At 36.0% G+C, this 21,633-nt stretch overlaps 1 protein-coding gene across 1 annotated transcript in view; it reads right to left on the bottom strand.

Annotated features, from left to right (window-relative positions):
* Positions 1-21,633, bottom strand: part of LOC134801858 (cuticle protein 19-like) — a 45,486-nt gene that overhangs the window by 17,435 nt on the left and 6,418 nt on the right. The window contains exon 2 of the mRNA XM_063774498.1: positions 19,673-19,713. Coding sequence (XP_063630568.1) covers positions 19,673-19,713 — 41 coding nt within the window. The remainder of the gene's footprint in view (positions 1-19,672; positions 19,714-21,633) is intronic.

Raw genomic sequence — 21,633 nt, 5'->3', positions numbered from 1 at the left:
TACATCCTGTGTTGGCAGGTTCCTGTGTCCTACCGAATTTGTGGTACAACGTGACAGCTACAATTTACCTCATCGAAAAATAGAATGAAAAAAACTGATTGTAATACCTACATTAAATTTGTTGACGTATGTCTTGGTCGGTCTCACCTTAGCCTGGCAGCTTTTGCAGTCCGTCCGCATTAAAAAAAATGTCAATGGCAGCTATCCTACCATACAAGTGACATTCTATTTTTCGATGAGGTAAATTGTAGCTCACTTGGTACCACAAATTCGGTCGGACACAGGAACCAGCCAACACAGGATGTAGCTGACCACTTTTGTTTTTTGATGAATATTTGTACCACTTTTTTGCCACTTGCGCAAAATTTGCCAAGTTAAGCCACGGCCGTCCAAGAGCAGTTGAAGCTGCTAAAAGTCAGCTACCCCTACAGAGTAGGATTTTTCTATTTTTTTATCAGGTAGGGTTTCATGCAGTCGGCCACCGGACTATAAATCCATAAACATGGCGACATCATGTGCTATAAGTGTAGCAGTAAACGCAGTTACTCGACTTATAGTCGAATTAATGAGATATAAGAGAAACTAGATCGTGTAAGCAAATTTTTACTTATTTTAATTAATATTTTTTTATTGAAATTTAAGAAAATAGACGGCCCATGAATATATATGAACCAGTGCCTTTGGTTTTATCAATAAAGTATTTTCGCGCTAGGTTTTACTGTATTACGTGTACTTACAGACAGTAAAAACTTATGTACACAATCACGGTAAAAATAAATGTCATGGATGACAGCAGTAAAAAAATACTTAAGTACCTTTTTGTTTTATTAGACACGTGAAGACGATTAGGCCTCAAACATAATAAAATAATTGTAATATAATCGCTTACCTGAGATCGTTTTTAGCACATATTAGTTGAATAAAAGCATTTACTACACTCTTACACATTTAAAATGCCGAGTAAAAGCAATTCGGCTACTTTTACGAAACATTTTTGCTGAGAAAAAGAAGTGCGGCTGCTTTTATAGAACACTTTCACTGAGTAATAGTAAATTGCTAATGTTTATAGAACAAATAGTCGAATAAAAGCACTATCGTTGCTATTAAAACACCAGAAGCGCTTTTATCCACTTTTACTCAACTCTTGCAGCATCGATTTGCTTCTTATACAGCGCTTACTCGATTTTTATAACACTTTTAGTCTGTATAAGTGCGCCTTTTCGCGTTGAGTAAACGCTTACAGGACTTTTATTCGACTGTTTTTACACCTTTTATAGCACCAAAAAGCGAAAATAAAAACGTGCTCTCAACTTTTATAGCACATAGATTTGCTAGTTGGGTGGGCTCGTTTGATTTGTCGCAACAAGATCTTTGACACAAGGTAGTACTGAGGGTCTGATGATGGATCCGGAAGGTGGTCACCGGTACCAATCAACCATGCAACTAAACCACTTCGTGTTTGGCTTCGTTCGATTCGTCGCAACAAGATCTTTGACACAAGTTAGTACTCAGGGTCTGATGATGGAGCTGGACTGTGGCCACGGGTACCACTCTACCATGTAACTGAACGACTTCGTGTTTGGGCTCGTTTGATTCGTCGCAATAAGATGTTTGACACAAGATACTACTCGGGGTCTGATGATGGAGCTGATGATGATAGACAGGTACCCGTCGCCACCTTCGCGCTCCATCATCAGACCCTGAGTACTACCTTGTGTCAAAGATCTTGTTGAGATGAATAAAACGTGCCTAAACACGAAATGGTTTAGTTGCATGGTTGATTGGTACCGGTGACCACCTTCCGGCTCCAACATCAGACCTTGAGTACTATCTTGTGTCAAAGATCTTGTTGAAACGAATAAAACGAGCCTAAACACGAAGTGGTTTAGTTGCATGGTTGATTGGTACCGGTGACCACCTTCCAGGTCCATCATCAGACTCTGAGTATCACCTAGTGTCAAAGATCTTGTTGAGACGAATCAAACGATCCTAAACACGATGTGGTTTAGTTGCATGGTTGATTGGTAATGGTACCTTCCAGCTCCATCATCAGACCCTGAGTACTGTCTTGTGTCAAAGATCTTGTTGAGACGAATCAAACGAGCCCAAACACGAAGTTGTTTAGTTACATGATAGACTGGTACCCGTGGCCACCTTCCAGCTCCATCATCAGACCCTGTGTATCTTCAGTGTCAAAGATCTTGTTGAGACGAATCAAACGAGCCTAATCATGTTACTACATGGTTGATTGGTATCCGTGACCACCTTAATCATCATCAGATCCTCAGTACCAGTTCGTTTTTAAACCCTCGTTGATACAAACTTTACAACCTATAGGTACCAAATGCAATGACGAAACATGTAAATAAGCGAGTAGGTACCTATAATTTCTTTCGAGTAATATACCTTCATAAGTACAAGTATGGGGCTATTCATAAATTACGTCGTTTCAAATGGGAGGAGTGGGGGGGGGGGGGGGGGGGGGTTCTGGACATCGGATGATGGTAACATGACGTAGGAGGAAACAGATTCATCCGAAGCTTGATTTTTGGATGATTTGGGGGGGGGGGTCAAAAATCGTCAAAAATAGATGACGTAATTTATGAACAGCCCCTATGTACATTTGCACTGCATTTAGTATTTTCGTACTTACCAAATAACAGTTTTAGAACTTTAAAAGTTAAGTACAGTTAGTGTTGTTATGGTTGATTTCAATATGCTTCGCGAAGGATCAAGAATGTTTAATCCATCATTGTAGTGCGAGTGTGGTAGAAGGGATCGGCGTACTGAGCTCGCACGGCCTGCCGCAGCGCGTAAAATACCTAAACTCGCTCAACGCCGAAATGTAATAGCGCTCTTAAGAGCGATCTCTTCTAGACAACCTTTGGGTATCGGAGACAATAGACTTAGAATATACGGTAGGTAAGGATTATTGTTAGTTTTTAAATGACTTTTTTTTCGATATTGGACCTATGTAAGTAACATAATTGTATGACAATAAAAACGCAACTAGGTATTTCATAAAATTCTTTAGGTGTATATTTCCATGCCATTTGGGGTCGAGATCCTTAAACCCGCGGGGTCCTAAATTAGGACTCCTAATGCTCTACAACTTTTCAAAGAGCTATCCCAAAGACCACTCCACTCCACTGGCGAGTGGCGACCGAAGAGCTGCCAGCTTTCTCGCGCAACTTATTAGCATCACAATACAGCGGGGAAAATGATAAGGGACCAATTTTATAGACATATTTATTTTTATTCAGTATGGTTTGTAGTTTTATTAAAAAAAAAAGTTTTATTTAATATACCATGTATGGTAGATTATGCTTATTGCAATAAAAAAGTATTATTAGAAGCAGGGTCGTCTTAAACTATGCTGGGGCCCTTGGGCACATAAGAATTTGGGGCCATTTTGGAAAGTAAAGAAAGCGAATTAAACTAACGTTTTTCTACTATGATCTTCTATTTATTATGGGTGATCAAATATACTGTTACTGTCTGTTCTTCGAGGCCCCCTGAGGATGGGGGCCCTGGGCACGGGCCCCGTGTGCCCTTATGGTAAAGACAGTACTGATTTGAAGGCCTAATATGACTGAAATGCCTTTACCCTGCTGTCTCTACAGTCATTGTATGCAGATGCGCGTCGGCGTCGCCTCGACGAATATCTCACGCGCACAAAAACGGTTCTTTACTGTGATTTACGCTTAAACTGTTGAGCAAAACGGGTAGTGTTAATTATAGGTGTCACTATCGTGTAGTACCTAGTTATTACAAAACAGAGCAAGGTAGCAGTCGGTAGGTCGTATCTTGAAACCGATCCATTGTGATGATCATTGGCATTATGCCTGTTAATCGGTGCATCCGATCGATTATTCCGACTATCGATGGTTATACATAGTTTACAATTGTACCTTTGATTTGTGAATTTCGAATTCGTGAATATGCGAGTAGACACAGGTCATCTATCAATTAGCAACATGAACTTTCTAGTGCCAGTCTGTCTACAATATAATTGATTGCATAGCACGGTCATTATTCCCCCTATTCTCAGTAATCTTATCAGTATCTGTGGAATGAGCATCTGCAACTTTGAATCAGACGTAAATTCTACTCTGCATAAAACAGACCAAGTGCGAGTCGGACTCGCGCACAAAGAGTTCCGTACCATTACGCAAATAACGGCAAAAAAATCAGCGTTTGCTGTGTGGGAGCCCCACTTAAATATCTATTTTATTTTATTCTGTTTTTAGTATTTGTTGTTATAGCGGCAACAGAAACACATCATCTGTGAATTTCTACTGTCTAGCTATCACGGTTCATGAGATACGGGCTGGCGACAGACAGACAGACGGACAGTGGAGTCTTAGTAATATGGTCCCGTTTTTACCCTTTGGGCACGGAACCCTAACAAAGTCGTGTCGTCCACACAACCATAGACAATTTAATTAAAGTTTACGCAACTCTCGCGGCACTTCCTAGATTTAATCTTAATTCTGTCTGACGGCTGAATAACTGTGGACGGCTGAATAACGTTTCATTATCTTTTTGATAATGGAGAGTCTTAATTATTTTTCTAATAACACGTTTCTGTAACTCAGTGGTTCCTAATCTTTTTTTTTGACGGAACCCTTTTGGAAAGCGATGATACTTGATGGAACCCTACAATAAAACAATAGGTTTTAGAAGTATGTTTTTTGCATAGTAAAATTTTTCGAGGCGACTAAAGCATAGTGTTCTAAATTCTTGCGGAACCCCTGCAGGGGTGTCGCGGAACCCTAGGGTTCCGCGGAACACACTTAGAGAATGGCTGGTGTAACTTATTAAATCATAAATTTAGTCCATCACTTTGTACTTACATAAGTAATGTCTGTATTTGTTATAAAATGTCTGAAAGGCAAATAACATAATTTAGATTTAGTTTTTAAGTTTTATAGGTTAGTTATTTAATTAAGTTTTATTTATATTTTTAGAATCTCAATAAACGATTTAGTATTTTTTTTAATAATATATAAATATATATTATCTATAGCAGATAAAGACGTCGTTTTTGAACTAAGGTAAGGTAGGATAAGACTATCACCGGGGCTACTATCACTTGTATGGAATCCTCATACTGTTTGTCTTGCCCCGAGCAAAATAAACTATGTTAGTTTTACCCCACCATACCTTATTCATCTCTTAAGTGGGTTATTCATTTATTCTAGGGATACCTAAATTCATTTGCAAATATTGCATGGTGGCAGTGTCAAATTACTTTTGGTGAACAGTGGGTAAAGTAAAGAAAAGTCCATTTCTGTCCTAAAACTAGAAAATTTTTAGGGCTCATCTATAATTTATGTATCGAAATCTATCTACTTAAACAATGATAAGTTATGTGATTTTGCTATCGAAATCATGATAATAGTAACTTGTGAGCCACACCTCCGACGCGTCGTGACCGCCGATTAACTTTAAGGTTAGGTTGGAATCGTAGCATTTACTAGACCAGCTATGTGCCCTTAGGCTTGTAACTGATAACAGAGATGATAGAAGAACATGGTACCTTTAAGGTACTGTTACACATGCTCTAAAATAGCATGCTAAAAAGCGTGCTATTGAGTATGCTCAATACGAGCAAGCTTATGAGCAGTTTACATTTGCTAGCAATACGCATGCTAGTTTTAAGTATGCTCCTGAATAAGCATACTCAAAGCAAACACTCCAAATACACATGCTATTTTATAGCGTGCTCTCTCGCTCTCTGTCAGTTCAAACAAAGCTATGGACAATCAAACAGCTATCCGTATGGAGCTGAATAAGATCATCCTTTTGCTGGCGATGCAATGCATCCAGAAACTTATATCAGCTCGGCAAAAAAAGAAAAGAAAGATTTGGGTCCGTGATTGGATATCTAGAAGACAGACATTTTTATACTGCGGTATGCGGGGATTCCACAAGCACTCGTTATTTCGATACAAATTTGAGCGTTTTTTCGTCGCCCCAGCGAGACATTTTGGCGTTAAAATTGTTCATGCGCACCTGTTGCAAACGACTGATCGATACTAGCATGCTCAATAAGCAAACCTGTTCACACGCGCTAAAAGCACGCCCCTCTCCACCCGCGCTGCAGGTAGCATGCCCAAAAATCGCACGATCGTTGATTTTTGAGCAAACTCAAAACGAGCATGCTCATTATTAGCAATGTTTCAACACACATGCTACTAAGTAGCAATTGCTCAATAGTGGCATGCTTTCGTGCTAGAAATCAGCATGTGTAACAGTAGCTTTACTGTAGGTTCAGGACTGAGGAAGCGGAAGGGTATGGTCGTGAATTCATTATGGCGTCAATTTTACAGAAAATTCTTGTTAACTCCTCAAATGTCAAAGCGCTGCGACATATAGTCTGATAAAAAAAGTGGCAATACTGTACTGTCGTCCCTTTCAAATCAATCTATATAAGAAAACGGGACGACACTACAGTATTGCCACTTTTTAATTTCTACTCTTTTTTGTCAGACTTTACTAATAATACTGGTCTACTATTGGTTGGTGTACTATTGGTCACTATCATTTCGTGGGTCTTTTTCTTAATTATAAGAACAGCAGGAAAACGTTTGTGTGTCCAAAAAGCATTCTAAAATATTGATCTTTTTAAAAACAAGCATTTTTTTAAATTATATATACCTATTTATCTAATTTTCATATAGGTATATAGGTAACGATATACATATAACACGGTTGAGCAAGGTGGAAAAAAACGGTAGGGTGACTGTCTGCCGACTATTTCCTGTGAAAAATATTTTCTTTGTTTTACCTATACATTTGACAACTGGTAACATGCCATCTAGATTCGAATATCATGAAATTAATTAATATAATCGTACATTTCAAATAATTATCTCAAGCTTAATCTATTCTATTGACTTTAAAGTTCAATATGGCAATTAAAATATGTCACCTTTTAGTATTGTTCATACAGATATAGTTCACTCTGCACTTTGAATTTCGAAATAGGAACACGAACGAACAAAATAACCGTTCACTCAAAATCACATTATCTAAAAATGATAAAAGTAGACTATATGACAATAGTGTTAAGGTTGGTATTAGCTTGAGTTTTTTAATGGATATAAGACGTTGTAGTTTTTAAAGTGTAATGTAAGTCTAGAGTCACGTTTACGAAGCTAGATGTAACGCAGGGAGGCGCGCGCCACGATTTTGTTGTGAAAAAGTTTAGGTATGTTGGCTAACTGTGTTTATTGAGAAATTTCATTACTTTTTAACTATTTTTATTACTTTCGTGTGATTCTTATTGTTGTGAAAAAAAAGGATACCGCTTTAAAAACCCAATAGAGTTAAATCTTAAATAACTGCAATTTAAGCTAAGTCTGTGCGGAAAGAGCAGAGTCGTGAAATGTATTGGACCCAATACGTACGACTCTTCTCTTTCCGCACAGACTATTTGACATACGAACTAGATTTTTTTTGGTCCAAAAAAATCACGTCTAATATTAATTAAATTTCAGTTATATATCGTTAGGTAGACTGCATTTTTGCTTTTTCATGGCATTTGCCCTTCTTTAAAACCTCTACAGTGATCTATACCTGACGTTTGTAAAAATAACATTATGTAAACGGCTTGTAATTCTGTATTAATTTACGATCATTCGTAATAAATTCACAATTTATTAAAGCATCTATCATAAGTTCATAAGAAACAAACAAAATTATAGACCACAGACAAACCTATGTATTATCGCACAAAACACACGACATCTCAGCATTGAAATTACAAAGGTCATAACTTTACATAATAGAACTTTAAACACCACAATTATGGGCGCAAGGTGGCGTTGGCGAGTCGCGCAATATTCAATTACAGTATAATGCTTCTTACAATATATTGTGTTTTTTTTTTTTAGGCAACAAACAGTCTCAGTCAGTTTGTTAAACAAATAATGTAACTGATGAGACCTATAATGGTTATAATTAAAAACAGCAACTCACAAGAGTTATAGTGTTATCCGTATTTATTTGCTGTTAAAACTATGTGCAAGCGGATAGTTCCAAAAAAAGTAAGATTATTTTCGGAAATTTCTGGAAAAATTACCCATACAAAAACATAAGTAGTCACCGAAATTTTTGAAACTGCGACAGCACATCATGACCATACATAAGAGAAATGTCATTATATTGAGCATATCCTCAGAAAACCTGACAGCCTGACACTTTCCCAAAGTGGGCGCAGTAGCGTCTTTACCATAAGGGCACACGGGGCCCGTGCCCTAGACCCCCGTCGACAGGGGGCCTCGAGATCAGACAGTAACAGTATATTTGATTACCTATAATAAATAGAAGGTCATAGTAGAAAAATGTTAGTTCAATTAGCTTTCTTTACTTTCCAAAAGGGCCCCAAATTATTGTGCCCCAGGGCCCCAGCATAGTTTAAGACGGCCGTGAGTGGGCGTAACCTGGTATCCTTCAGGTTCGGCAAACGGGCTCCTAGCCTAGTCGGTAGTACCTCGCCTACAAAGTCCCGGATTCCAATCCCGGTAAGGGCATTTATTTGTGTTATCGCAAATGTGAAGGTACTGTAAGTTGCGTTTGACAATTCAGTTTGCTATAAAGCACCGTACAGTACCACTTAATTCAGCTGTCAAACCCGGAGGTTGGATCTCTCATCAATAGTTCTTTAGTAAAACGGGGTGGCTTTAGAAAAATTTGGGGTTACTTTGATAGTTTTAAAACGGACAGAAAATTACTATTATTCATTATTTACTGAAACTGTTATGTAACTAGTTAGATTACTATACGACGTTACTATTGACGTTAATCTATTGTAAAAAATCAAGAATAAAAATATATTAAGGCTGAAAAACTGAAATTTCAAAGTCGCTCGTGCATTTTAAAGCCACCTCGTTTTAAATACAAAATACACGCCCGCAACTGTAATCTTACTTTTTCTAACGCTGTTATAAACATGACTGCGATTTATCATGATTAAAACAAAACTCACATTTCATAAAATGCGCAATGAATTATTTTATCTCCGAGAGAAGCAGGTTAACATCGACATAAAGCGATGTCAATACGATTTATATAACAAAACGAAATTTTCAAAAGCGTTCTATGACCACAGATAATGTAAACGTTATGACACATTGTGGTGTTCAGTTCCCATCCCACATTAAAAAACAATGGACCTAATTGGGCCAGTGTTGCACTATTTCGAAATGGCGGCGTTGCGTTGGTATTGTTTTTTGATTAAATGATGCATGTATTGTTTTCGATCGTGTAGGTCTTCTAATTGTTAAGTTGTTTTTCGGTGCGAAGATTCGGCCTTGTGATCATCAGACATCGTAAATTTTATAGCATTTTCGGTGCAGCGGAGTGGTGTTAACGGAATTGGTATAAAGAATTTCAACCCTAATGATTAATTAGCGTTAATTACGTTAATATTAACCTTAATTTACCATTTCAGTTGGAATTATCTATACCAATTCCACCACACCACTCCGCTGCACAAAAATGCTATAAAATTTACGATGTCTGGTGATGATAAAATCAATATCTTTTGTAGTTTCAGGTTTTCTTTTAAGTGCCCATTTTGATATAACAGCCTATATACACTGGCTGTCACATTTTCTTAGAGAAGGTATTAAATAAATCCCTACTAATTATTATAAATTAAATGCTATTATAATGTCTGTCTGTCTGTTACCTCTTCACGCTTAAACCACTGAATCTATTTAGATGAAATTTGGTATAGAGATAGTTTGAGGTCCGGGGGAGTGCATAAAATAGCTTTTATCAATCATCATCATCATCATCATTTCACGCTGACAATGTCCGCGTCCGCGAAACACCCCAGAAGTGCAGGCGTCCATAGGCTATGATGATCGCTTACCATCATGCTGGCCGTAAGCTTGCTTGCCTCCGATGTAGTATAAAAATATGTTTTAAAATGCTTATAAAAGCTGCATAAAAGCACTTATAGCAATAAATCAATGTCAAATGTAGTTAGCCTATTACATAAGGTAATTTTCATGTAACAGCCATTTTGCCGTGATGACGAAATTGGTGCACATCACACAAATCATGGTTGATTAGTAAATTACAGATAACTGTGATTGTAGCATAGATAATCAATTATACAGGAGGTTTTTTGACGTGATAACGTCTTATAAATCGATGAACACCGGTAGCATGCACGAAAAAGTGTCACGTTGTGGTCATATCTCCATGGTAACGTTGTGGACAGATCTCCATGGTAACGTTGACGACAAATCTCCATGGTAACGTTACGTAATGTAATGGTTGTTTTCTTATGACGTTATCACGCAAAATTATTGTCCGTAAACCGACTTTACAGACAACCATATTTTTTTTGTTATATAAATACACATCCATTCTTCTCCATTTTTATTCAGTTTCTGCCGTGAAACTGAAATATGAAATTGTGGATATACGAGTAACAATTAGAAAGAGTAAACGAGTACAGTAATACAAAATTGTAGGATTTAGTACTATGTACTTTACTCGTCTCTACAAATTATGTAGATGGCGCTATGTGTATGGTTTAACTTTGTGATCGTTTGATTGTTTGGCAACCTATTTACCACATATAACAGACCATTTGTGACGTTATCTATGAAAAGGGACCTTATTGTCGACGGCGCTTACGCCATTATTAACGATGCTCCGATATAAATACAATGTCTGTGTGGCGTAAGCGCCATCGACAATTATGTCCCTTTTCATAGATAATGCCCCATTTGTGTTTGCACTGCTTTATACGAGTATTTTATATTTAAGATGCCCTCACAATCTCCCGAATGTCTCTAAACGACTATTCCAAATTAAGGTACGTAGATTTTGATAGCCTACTATTGCGAAATTAGTACCTATATAAAGCTTGAGATGGCCTGATGCACTTGATTTGAATGTATATTGTCTCATATTTTACTGTTTTAGCCAAACAAGGTTACCTAAATTGAATTCGGAAATTTAATTTTATAAATAAACCTTGGAAATTACTCCATAGGTATATACTGTGAAATTAAAAACTTATTAAATCTGTAAATATCAACGCGAGACACATCATTCGATAAGTCTTTAAAACAACTTGAAATTTTCTAAAAAAGCTTTTTGATTAAGTGTATAAATACTTTTGAAAATTACCGCTTCGTTAGAAAGTCCAAAAAATGTATCTCCGCCTTTAAATTATACCATGTCTTTGGCAAAAAAGCATACAGCCAGCCTGATATAAGTATGGTTGGAGCAGTTAAACTTGTAAATATCTAAAAAGTAAATAAGGTATGTTTAATTTTGTGTCGACTATGTTTAATATTAAAAAAGTTTAACGGCTCGATTCGGAAAATGAATTAGATTTCTACTAGACTTCAACAAGTTACGATACGGATAATTTAAAGATATTTGTAAGATAGATATGTCAAATTTGACGTTTCCGCGATTCTGGAGGTCCTCTTGAACGATTTCGACAAGTTATGACTTAGATATCCAAGTCACATCTAGTTGATCTCTAAATCGTCTCAAGATCTTGTGATTATCTCGAAATCCGAATAGGCCTGTAAGTAATTTATGCTAGGAATAACGAATAAGTGTTGCGATTCAGCGTGGAAATTCTGCCAGCATCCTTGGCACTATTCCTCAGGGGCTCTTTAGATATAGATTTTTAGTTTTTTTAGGTATTAGTTTTAGTTTTGGGTTACTTTATATTGTAAGTTTGTTGTTGAAATAAATCTGTTGTCCATTTATGCTATCTCAATTTCGCTACAGCCATTTAAAGACCATAAAATGTCGACAGATCTCTTCAAGTCTTCATTCGGTGTTTCTCAGTTTCACGGTCTATTATACCATTAGTCTCGGCTCATTACGATATGTATAAATGGATAGTTTGTCTCTTTATTGTTGGTACAGTAAGTATTTAGCAATTTTTATGTTGCAGTATTATATCGGAAGATTTTTTGTTTACAGCAACAAATTGTTTTATTGTTTATTTATTGACCAACTTTAGGTACCTAGCTGCTGTAACTGCACTAAAATATATGTATACCAAACATGTAAGTTATAGGTTAAGCGTTTGGTATAGGTATGTACATATATTATTCAATTTTCAGCCGTTTTGTTACTTGTGAGTTTAGAGTATTAGTAATGAATCATTGAAGTATATTGTAGTTCCACAATACATTTAGTAGGTTTTTGTTAATTAAAGTAATGCTCATGTTAGTTCTTTTATTAAAAGCTTTTATTTAACTGGCCCTGTTAGTAATATGTATATTAGTGTGTTAGTTAGTGTGGGTCAAACCTTGGAAGCTAAATTTGACCCACTTCCTGATTTCCGATTGAACTGAAATTTTTGAATACATATGTAAGTCGGATGTCAATGCAATATTATGATGACAGGGAGCTGATCTGATGATGGAGACAGGAGTTGGCCATAGGAACTCTGTGATAAAACAAGGCAAATTGTGTTTGGGGTTGTTAGAATTGTCTCGATGAGTAGGTATTAGTTGCATGTGGAAAGAAAATGTTGCTAAAATGAAAATTTTACTAAAAACTTCTTAATCTTATTATGTTATGCTAACATTAGTTAAGTTCCATTCAAAATTCATTATGTCATACACCGTGTCCTATAATATTATACAACTGTTTATTTGGCACGCATTGTAAAGCGCCCAACACATGCATCCACGGCCCATTATAAAGCGGTTGCAGACGGGTCAAGGTGTAACATTGACTCGTCATGTTGGTAGCGATGCATTGATTGCTCTATTCATCCAATGAATCATCTTCTGAATTAGGAAGTTGTCTACGCCTTTAATGTTTTTAATGGAGTTCCTTTTAGCGTTGTATCCTTCGCATTTCCTAGTTATTGTATTTGTTTAAATAACATAACATACTGGCAAATAATAGCGTGGGCTGTTTGATAAGCTGTACATATAAGCAACGAATGAACGCTTGCAAACTTAATCGAAATTAATTATTATGCGAATATATATACATATTAAAATGTTTTTTAGCTTTGCAAAATTCAGATAAATAGGTACAATTAGGACTTAATGCCGCGAGGCTTTCTTTATCAAGCAATAAAATCAAAGACAACATTTGATTTCTTTTGAACAATTATATTATTTGCAATTTAAAAAATTAAAACTTAAAGTTGGTCAAGCAGATCTTGCCAGTAGAAAAAGCCGGCAAATTTGAAAAATGTAGGCGCGAAGGCATATCATTTCATAGAAAATTTGAATTTCGCGCCTTTTTCCACTGACAAGATTTTGCTTGACCATCTATAGTTTACCAATATGCCTGCGGGCGACAAACATCGAAAATTTAAATTTCTTTTTCCGATTGTCATTTTTAACGCAATTATCTATGACATTTATTTTTTTACTGCAACTTTCTTTAATCCTAATATGGCTTAGACACGCTTTCTGTAATCAGCCGTATTTAAAAAGTTAAATAACACATCAAATATAATTTGATTACATTGTTGTATAAAAATAGGCCGTAACGCATTGTGATAAGGTTGTCAATGACATAACAATGGAATGACAAGTGTTACTAATGTGCTGTCTAACATTCTTGTTATGAAGATTATATTTGTAATGTAACAAAGTCATATGTGAGTTTTATGTGACATTTTGGTTTGACCTTATGGTTCGTAAAGTTTATGTCATTTTCGATTACTGGTAGGGTAATTCGTCAGTATCTGGCCACCTGATAGTAACTGGCCACCCTAAACTAAAAATGAATTCTATTCACCTATAAACAGAATTCATTTTAGGATAAGGTGGCTAGTTATTGAAGGCTGACCAGTTATTGAAACCTTATACTAAAATGAATTCTGTTTATTAAGTGAATAGAATTAATTTTTAGTTTAGGGTGGCTAGTTATTGGCCGGTGGCCAGTTACTGGCGATTAGCCCGCTATCTTCAAAAGTAGTTAGTATAGCCCTGTTAAACAGTGAACTTCAAAACTTGAAGATTATAATATTATATTATGTGTATAATATCAAATAATACTATACACCGTGGTGCGACAAATCTGAAAGATATTCAAAGCGCGTTTTTTTGTACCACCGCCCACCGTGTAACGAACAAGTAATAAAATAGGATAAGATGAATCGTAAGTAGGTACTATATAGTATATTCAATTTTTATTTAGTTACTACTTATACCTATTTATGCCAATAGAATTTTGAACCTATAGTATGTGTCTCTGTACTTAAAAAAAAAGAGTAAACAAAATCTATATATCTGGCTTCTTAAGCCAGTTGAGGGCAGATAAAAACATTACAAGATCAAATAATGTAGGTTAAAGTCAGGCCGGTCAGTGACAGATCCAGGTGGTTTTGTATTTGGTTGGTTAATCAATAAATGTTATAACTACCCGAAAATACACAAATTATTTGTTTACTTTTAATTAAGTACCAAAAGATACAGAGTATAAGCACCGATATGACCTACAATCGATGGTTAATATATAGGTATCTGTTTACTGCACACCACGGTGTATAATTGTATTGTACAGTTCCATACAATTACCATTGTGAAACGGTTCGCAGCGATTTGCGGCAATTCTATCAATTTGAGACGATTTACATCGCATCTTGTTCATTTACGTAAACTAATGCCTTCTTATATACGAGTAACTAGGAAATAAGTAGGCCCAGTACAGTCGCCTAGTCTATCTAAGCTAACGGCTCGGCCACGACATTGCGCGACTGGCGACGGCGGCGGTGGCAACCATAGGTGGGAACGAAAGGTCCGATCGCTGTGTCTCGCTCCAACCTATGATTGCCGCCGCCGCCGCCGTCGCCAGTCGCGCAATGTCGTGGCCGAGCAGTAAGTAAGGCTTGATAAGTAGGCACAGTCCAGTCAACTAGATAAAATTAAAATATACCCAACCTCCCAACGTATTTGCAATGAAACAGTGTGGCAATGTCAAATTTCTATGAATAATGACACTCATTCACTTTGTTTTATTTAAATCCGCGCACAGTTAGCTTAAACGGACTCTAACCTATACCTAGTTTAATGATCCCCTTTATCTATTTAGATTAGTTAACGATAAATTGCCATTGGCTGTAAACCATTTAACTTACATAACACAATTTAAAAAGTTAGCATTCGAAGTTCAAACTGACAATGCTGGCAGCCTACAATTATCATTACAGGGTTACCAACTTAACTGCGCGTACAACTTTAACCTTATTACTTTGCAAAAGGGCTTAATTTAGCTTGATCGGTGTTTAGATATGTTTGTATTGTCCGGATGCTCTGCTATTACCTGTGCTCTATGGAATTATGTAATCGGCGATTATCTGTGGCATTAGTCTGTTTTTTATTACAGTTTTAAAATTATCTATTAGGGTTCTTCAGAGATTAAAACTGCGAATTATTTTCTGTTTGTAATGTGCTTTGTTTCCGTGTTTTTTCGTTTTAATTTAGTAAAATAATGATGAGATGTGTTTATTTAGCCGATCTTTGATAATAAACTAATGACTTTAGATATTAACATTGGTTTCTTAAATATAATCATTGGTTTTATTACAATATTCATCCATACTTTTCTGTGTTCATTGTAAAGTTAAGTTATCTAAAAATAAACATATATTATTTCAAATGCCTATTTGGTATCAACATAATGTTAATGTACCTATACGCACATTGCTTCACACAGACTTTGCCAAATTATTTTTATTTCTATAAAAATAAATGTTCACGCTCTCTTTCCACGATTTCTAGCACAATAACAATATTACGCTATCACGCGTAATCTCATTCTTATATTTGTTATTGTTTCCTAATATGATTGTTTCCAAAATCAACAATACCTTACACGCAACGCCTCGAATGGAAATCGGTTACGGTTTGTGCCACCACATTAATTTGAGTTCTAACTCTTTGCCTCTTTGGTTACGCCTCTATAGTTCTAGTTCTGCAAACTACACTACATCCAAACAGATCTTCCAAACAAAAATAAATATTCGCGTATTTTTTCTAGGTTTTTTCCAATTTTAAGAATTATGCTTATAATATCTAACAACGCCCTTAACTTTTCATAACGTGTGTTGTGGTCAAAAATTGTGGACTCGAAGTCAGTCAGAAGAAGAAGACAGTCGTCAGTTTTTGTTACACCCTGTATTTTAAAACTTATACCGGGTGTTTCCTGTAACAGGAGCAATAAATTAAACAGTAGGCTGTACTCCTCGAACTAACCAACATTTGTTCAGCAACTTTTAAAAATAACTTATTTTTTGATTTTTATTACACTTTAAAGTTTATTCTAAGCTACAATGTATTGGTAATTTTGTTATGTTTAAAGCGTGACAAGCAACATCAAACACACTGATGTCAGCGTACATTGAAGGCAATATTTATTTTGTATGAAAAAAAAGGAAGTCTAAAGGATTAATATTTTTTTTAAAGTTGTTTAACAAAAGTTTTATAGTTTGAGGAGTATACTACATGTTCTAATTATTTGCTCGTGTTACAGGTAACACCCTGTATGTTCAGCTTGTATACCTTCTAGGTTTGATGTAACAGCAATATGATATACGTCTATAATCTGAGATAGTATGTCATCGTTACATGATCCACAGTTCAAATGATGACACGAAGATTGTCCTCACTGAGGCGACTCTTATTTTCTTTCACACTAGCTATCCGCTCCGTCTTCGCTTAACAAATTATACACCAAAACCTTCCTCAAGAATCACTCTATTGATAGGTGAAAACCGCGTGAAAATCCGTTCAGTAGTGTTTGAGTTTATCGCGAACATACAAACACACAAACACACAGACGCGGCGGGGGACATTGTTTTATAAGGTGTAGTGATAATATATCATAAACCCTCTATGATGCGTTCAAAAACGGAAATTACGGTCAGCATAAAGACGAATTGTTTTTTTTTTAACATATTAACGTCATTACCGATTTAATAATGACATTCAAATTTTAAACATCTCCGTTTCTAGCACATAACTAGATGACAAAGAACAACTGTCATACTTCAAAAGTGCGACCAAAAATTAAATGCAAGTGTGTGCGTAAATTGTCTATGTGAGATCAAAACTAGTGATGTCATGTTACAACATAAGTATTAACAATCTATCGGTGTTTGACTGCTTCATCGACTACTTTTTCAAATGTCGTTATTTTATCTAAATAAAAATGTTATAGAGTTAGACCAAGAGAAGTCTGCAGCGATTTTGATAGCCCACGTCATGAAAGTGTTATTTATACGTCATAATTTTATAGAAATGTGACGTTCAAAATAACACTTGCACTGCGTGGGCTATCAAATTCGGTGCAGACTTTTCTTGGTCTAACTCTTATCAGTAGAGAATGTCGAGATGACGTTTTATTCGAATTGATATGCCAAACGCGAACAGTGCAATGCACACACTAGTAATTTAGAAGTTCTAATGTATTGGAACACAATAACTTCCAGGTTCGATCTGACCCCTACTGCTCTGACATACAGAATGCGTATTATTCAGATAGGTACAAATTGCAGTAGTGAGGTAATAGTCATTTGGTGACGTAAAGCAAATATTTGTGGGGTCGTCGCGAATCACGATGCGGTTTTCGCAAAAACGAGAAATAGAATGCGGATTTTAGATATATAATATACCTACGTTACCTAAGTATAGCATTTTGCCTAGGTTTTTTCGAGGAACTATTACATAATGGGGCTCTTCAAAAAAGGAGTGTACATATTCAGGTTTTTAAGGATCGGTTACGCGCATGTAACACATCTGGAGTTGCAGGCGTCCATAGGCTACAGTGACCGTTTATTATCAGGTATGTTTGTTTGCCACCGAAATGGTTTAAAAAAAGTAAAATTAATCAAGTTACCTATACATGTATGATGGATGTATTCCACCTTCAATATAATAGGTACCTACATAATTGCAAACTCCATTTATTTTTTCCTAATTTCATAGCTAATGTGTATTGTTTTGTCTTACGACGCTTAATCATACAGATTCGTAGTCTACAAATCATGTATGTAATAGTACTAGACAATACAATTGCTTTTTAATAGTTATGGAATGCCAATAATTTTGTGTGCAACTTGCGACAGATATAGTGCAAAAAATAATATTTATTATTGAGCAGTGTCGCCGTGTAGAGTTGAATACCAACTATTTAAAAGTTAGTAATGGAAAATTTAACAGAGGTTTAATAAGTTTTATAGAACTCGGAAAGCGGCTAAGTTAAAATGGGACCGGGCTGGTCATGTCTGCCGAATGCCGGACGACTTGTGGGCCAAGTTAACCACAGAGTGGGGCCCCACGAGTCTAACCGGGGAGCCGGCAGGCCTCGTCGGCGATGGCGGGATAACTTGGACTCCTTCTTGAGAGGCTGCCCAGATATAGCACTAAACAGAGACGAATGGAGGAGAGGGGGGAGGCCTTTGCCCAGCAGTGGGACACAGTGGGCTCTGAATAATAATAATAAGTAGTTACTCTGACCCTGCAGTGCGTATGACAGTCGTAAAATTCTCGATTTGCATATAAAAACTAACGACCAATGCATAAAGCTTAAATAAGTAATTAAAACCCAATGAACATATAATCATAAGCCTAAAACAGACACTTTTCTCACGAGAACAATTATGCAACTCGTACTTAGAACCATTGATTAGAAACAATAGGAAACAATGACATTTGTATAGGTTCAAATTCTTTGGTACTTCATGAAATTAATGTCGTTTGATTGGTTTTTCTTAAGGAACATAATTTGTAGAAGGTTGTGCTGGTATTGTTGCAATGAGTTCGGGTGTTATGGTGTCAACACTTAATCATAAACCTAAAGTTTTTAAATAAAATAAATAAATATTGGGGACATCTTACACAGATCAAACCTAGCCCCAAACTAAGCAAAGCTTGTACTATGGGTACTAGTCGACGATATACATACTTGTATAGATAAATACATACTTATATACATAGAAAACAACCATGACTCAGGAATAAATATTAGTGTTCATCACACAAATAAATGCCCTTACTGGGATTCGAACCCAGGACCATCGGCTTAGCAGACAGGGTCACTATCCACTAGACCAGACCGGTTTTATAGATAGGTTTTATAAATTTCACGTTTACATTATGTAACCTTTATTTTTCTATAAGTATCTATGATTTAGGTACATGTTACTTGATTATTTTAATAGAAAAACAATTTCCATAAAAAAAATCTAACGATTGTCTAAAAATCGAATGTCATGACCGGACTGGACCAAATGCTGGAATGTCATGACAAGTCATGTCATTATTCATGATAGTGTCGGGCCCGTATAAATAATTAGGTTAATTTGATCAATATTTGTATGCGATATTTGACATAAATTGATATTTATTCCCCTATTATTCGACGTAATACAAATGATACGTAATTTTTAAGAGGTATGTCAGGATCGTAGCAAGTGGAAGTCCTTGGTCTCCGGAAAATAGGCGTGATTATATGTAAGGCGTAATTTAATTTTATATAATAATTTTATTTAACTTATTTATTACATAAGTTGTCATTGTTTGTATGGTAATTTTATCTTGTATTTTCTTGTGAGCGTGTTTAGGTCACCTGTACTCCCGCAAGAGATTTTCACAAATAAAATATACTTTTTCAGGTGCAGAAAGAAATGATTGAGAAGACTTACCTTTCTTGAGGATTCCATTTCTATTTTTGCCCTAAAAGTACCTGAAAACACACAATTTTAATTAATTAGGTTACTAACATTAAGACAGACTCTGAGTCGAATAAAGAAGCAAAAGAAACACAGTAAAATAATAGTAGTTTACTGACTGTTTTATAATGAGAGGCATTTAAATACGACTTTCACATGAGGAAATTTAGAATTTTAGTTTTACAAAAAATGTGAGTTCTCTAAAAAAGACTCAAGTCTCTACAAAAGACTAGGGTATCTAACAAGTTGAAAAGAGCTCTATTTTCAACTTAATTACATGCGGGCTCAGCACGGTTCCATTTTTATCGACTATCACTATGCGCATCCCTTTCGCACTTACATACTTGTTAGAACGTGACAGGCATGGTGACAAGGGATAAAAACGCGACCGTGCTAAGCCGCCGCTAAGTGACAAAACAGTCAGTCTTAGCAGACATTTTAAATCAGGGCAGTGGCGGATTTGCAATCTTTGCCGCCCTAGGCCCAAAGCCCTGTAGCCGCCCCTTTCTCAGCACCCATCATATTGACTACATTTTGAGTTATTTCTTGTTAATTTGTTGTCACAATTTGCCGCCACTAATATCTTGCCGCCCTAGGCCCAGGCCTACTTGGCCTTAGGGCAAAACCGCCACTGAATCAGGAACCGTTTCGGTATAACTAAAAATCAACACAACACATACCATTCGCAATATTTCTCTGATGTTCTAGAATGATATTTAGGCAAGGACAATGAGTTATCAGATTAGATAATTGAAATGCAAAAATATACATAAACAACCGATATACCGATATTGAATACCGGTTAATTTGTATGAAACAAATACCGGTATTAGGCAATGACCTTTTATTTATGTAGACGTGTGACGTTCATAGTTGACAAAACTAAAATTTGGTCCAACGATTTTGACAGCTTGACATGTTGCCGTCACCCATACGACTAACTAAATATAGGTTCCGGAACCTATATTTGATGGCTCACGATCGTGCGCCTGGTACCATATCTACCTCTTTTTACTTACATCCATGGTATTAGGTCCCTGTTTTAAAAGTATCTTTAGGTATTTAAATAAAAGTAAACAAAATCTACCCTCAAATGGCTCCTTAAAACAGTTGAGGGTAGATGAAAACATTACATAATCAAATAATGTAGGTTAAAGTCAGGGCGTTCAGTGACTGATCCAGGCGGTTTTGTATTTGGTTGGTTAACCAATAAATTTAAAATTTACAAATTGTTTGTTTACATATTTTTAAATACCTAAAGATACAGATTATAATGATATTAATGATGAATTAGTCAAGGAGTTATGCTACGAATAAATCGCATGGTAAACTACGTTACTGAGTCTTGTATTCTAGCTTTTTAGATGTCCTAACATCGTAATTGTTACTCACACTTAATTCAACATTACTCTATTCGTGACTCGGCGGTTAAAAACCACAATTTGCGGTCGTATTTAGGTAAGCCTACGAAAATGTGTTAACTTCTTCATTTAATCTTTACTGACACGAAACTCTGACATTGAATGCAGGTAACATTTTAGATTATACATATTTCCTAGTCTACAATATAGCATGACTTTTACATACAAAACTTGTACTCGATCTTTCTTCGTATTACAATACAATTTGTAGCAACGAAAACTAGTACCACACAAAGGTATAATAGGTATTTTGTGAATTGACGCGAGACCAGAGGGCTGGGTCATATCTAGCGCAGCGGATCAGCATTGCCATACGACGTGGCAATGCTGCCAGCCTTCTGCGCACGCTGCCAATAGACGGCGTTCTATTTGTAGTTTATTTTTTAATTTTAGTTGTATTTTTTATTTTAAGGCTTTTTATTCTTTGTTGCATACAAATAAATTAAATGAAAGTTGATTATATTATGTTACTTGAATGTTTGTTAAAATCATGTTATTTCAGAATATCGTATG

Source organism: Cydia splendana, chromosome 23 (genome assembly GCF_910591565.1).
Source record: "Cydia splendana chromosome 23, ilCydSple1.2, whole genome shotgun sequence".
NCBI lineage: Eukaryota > Metazoa > Arthropoda > Insecta > Lepidoptera > Tortricidae > Cydia > Cydia splendana.
Note: the sequence above shows the minus strand (reverse complement) of the source record. Positions and strands in the feature narration are given on the sequence as shown.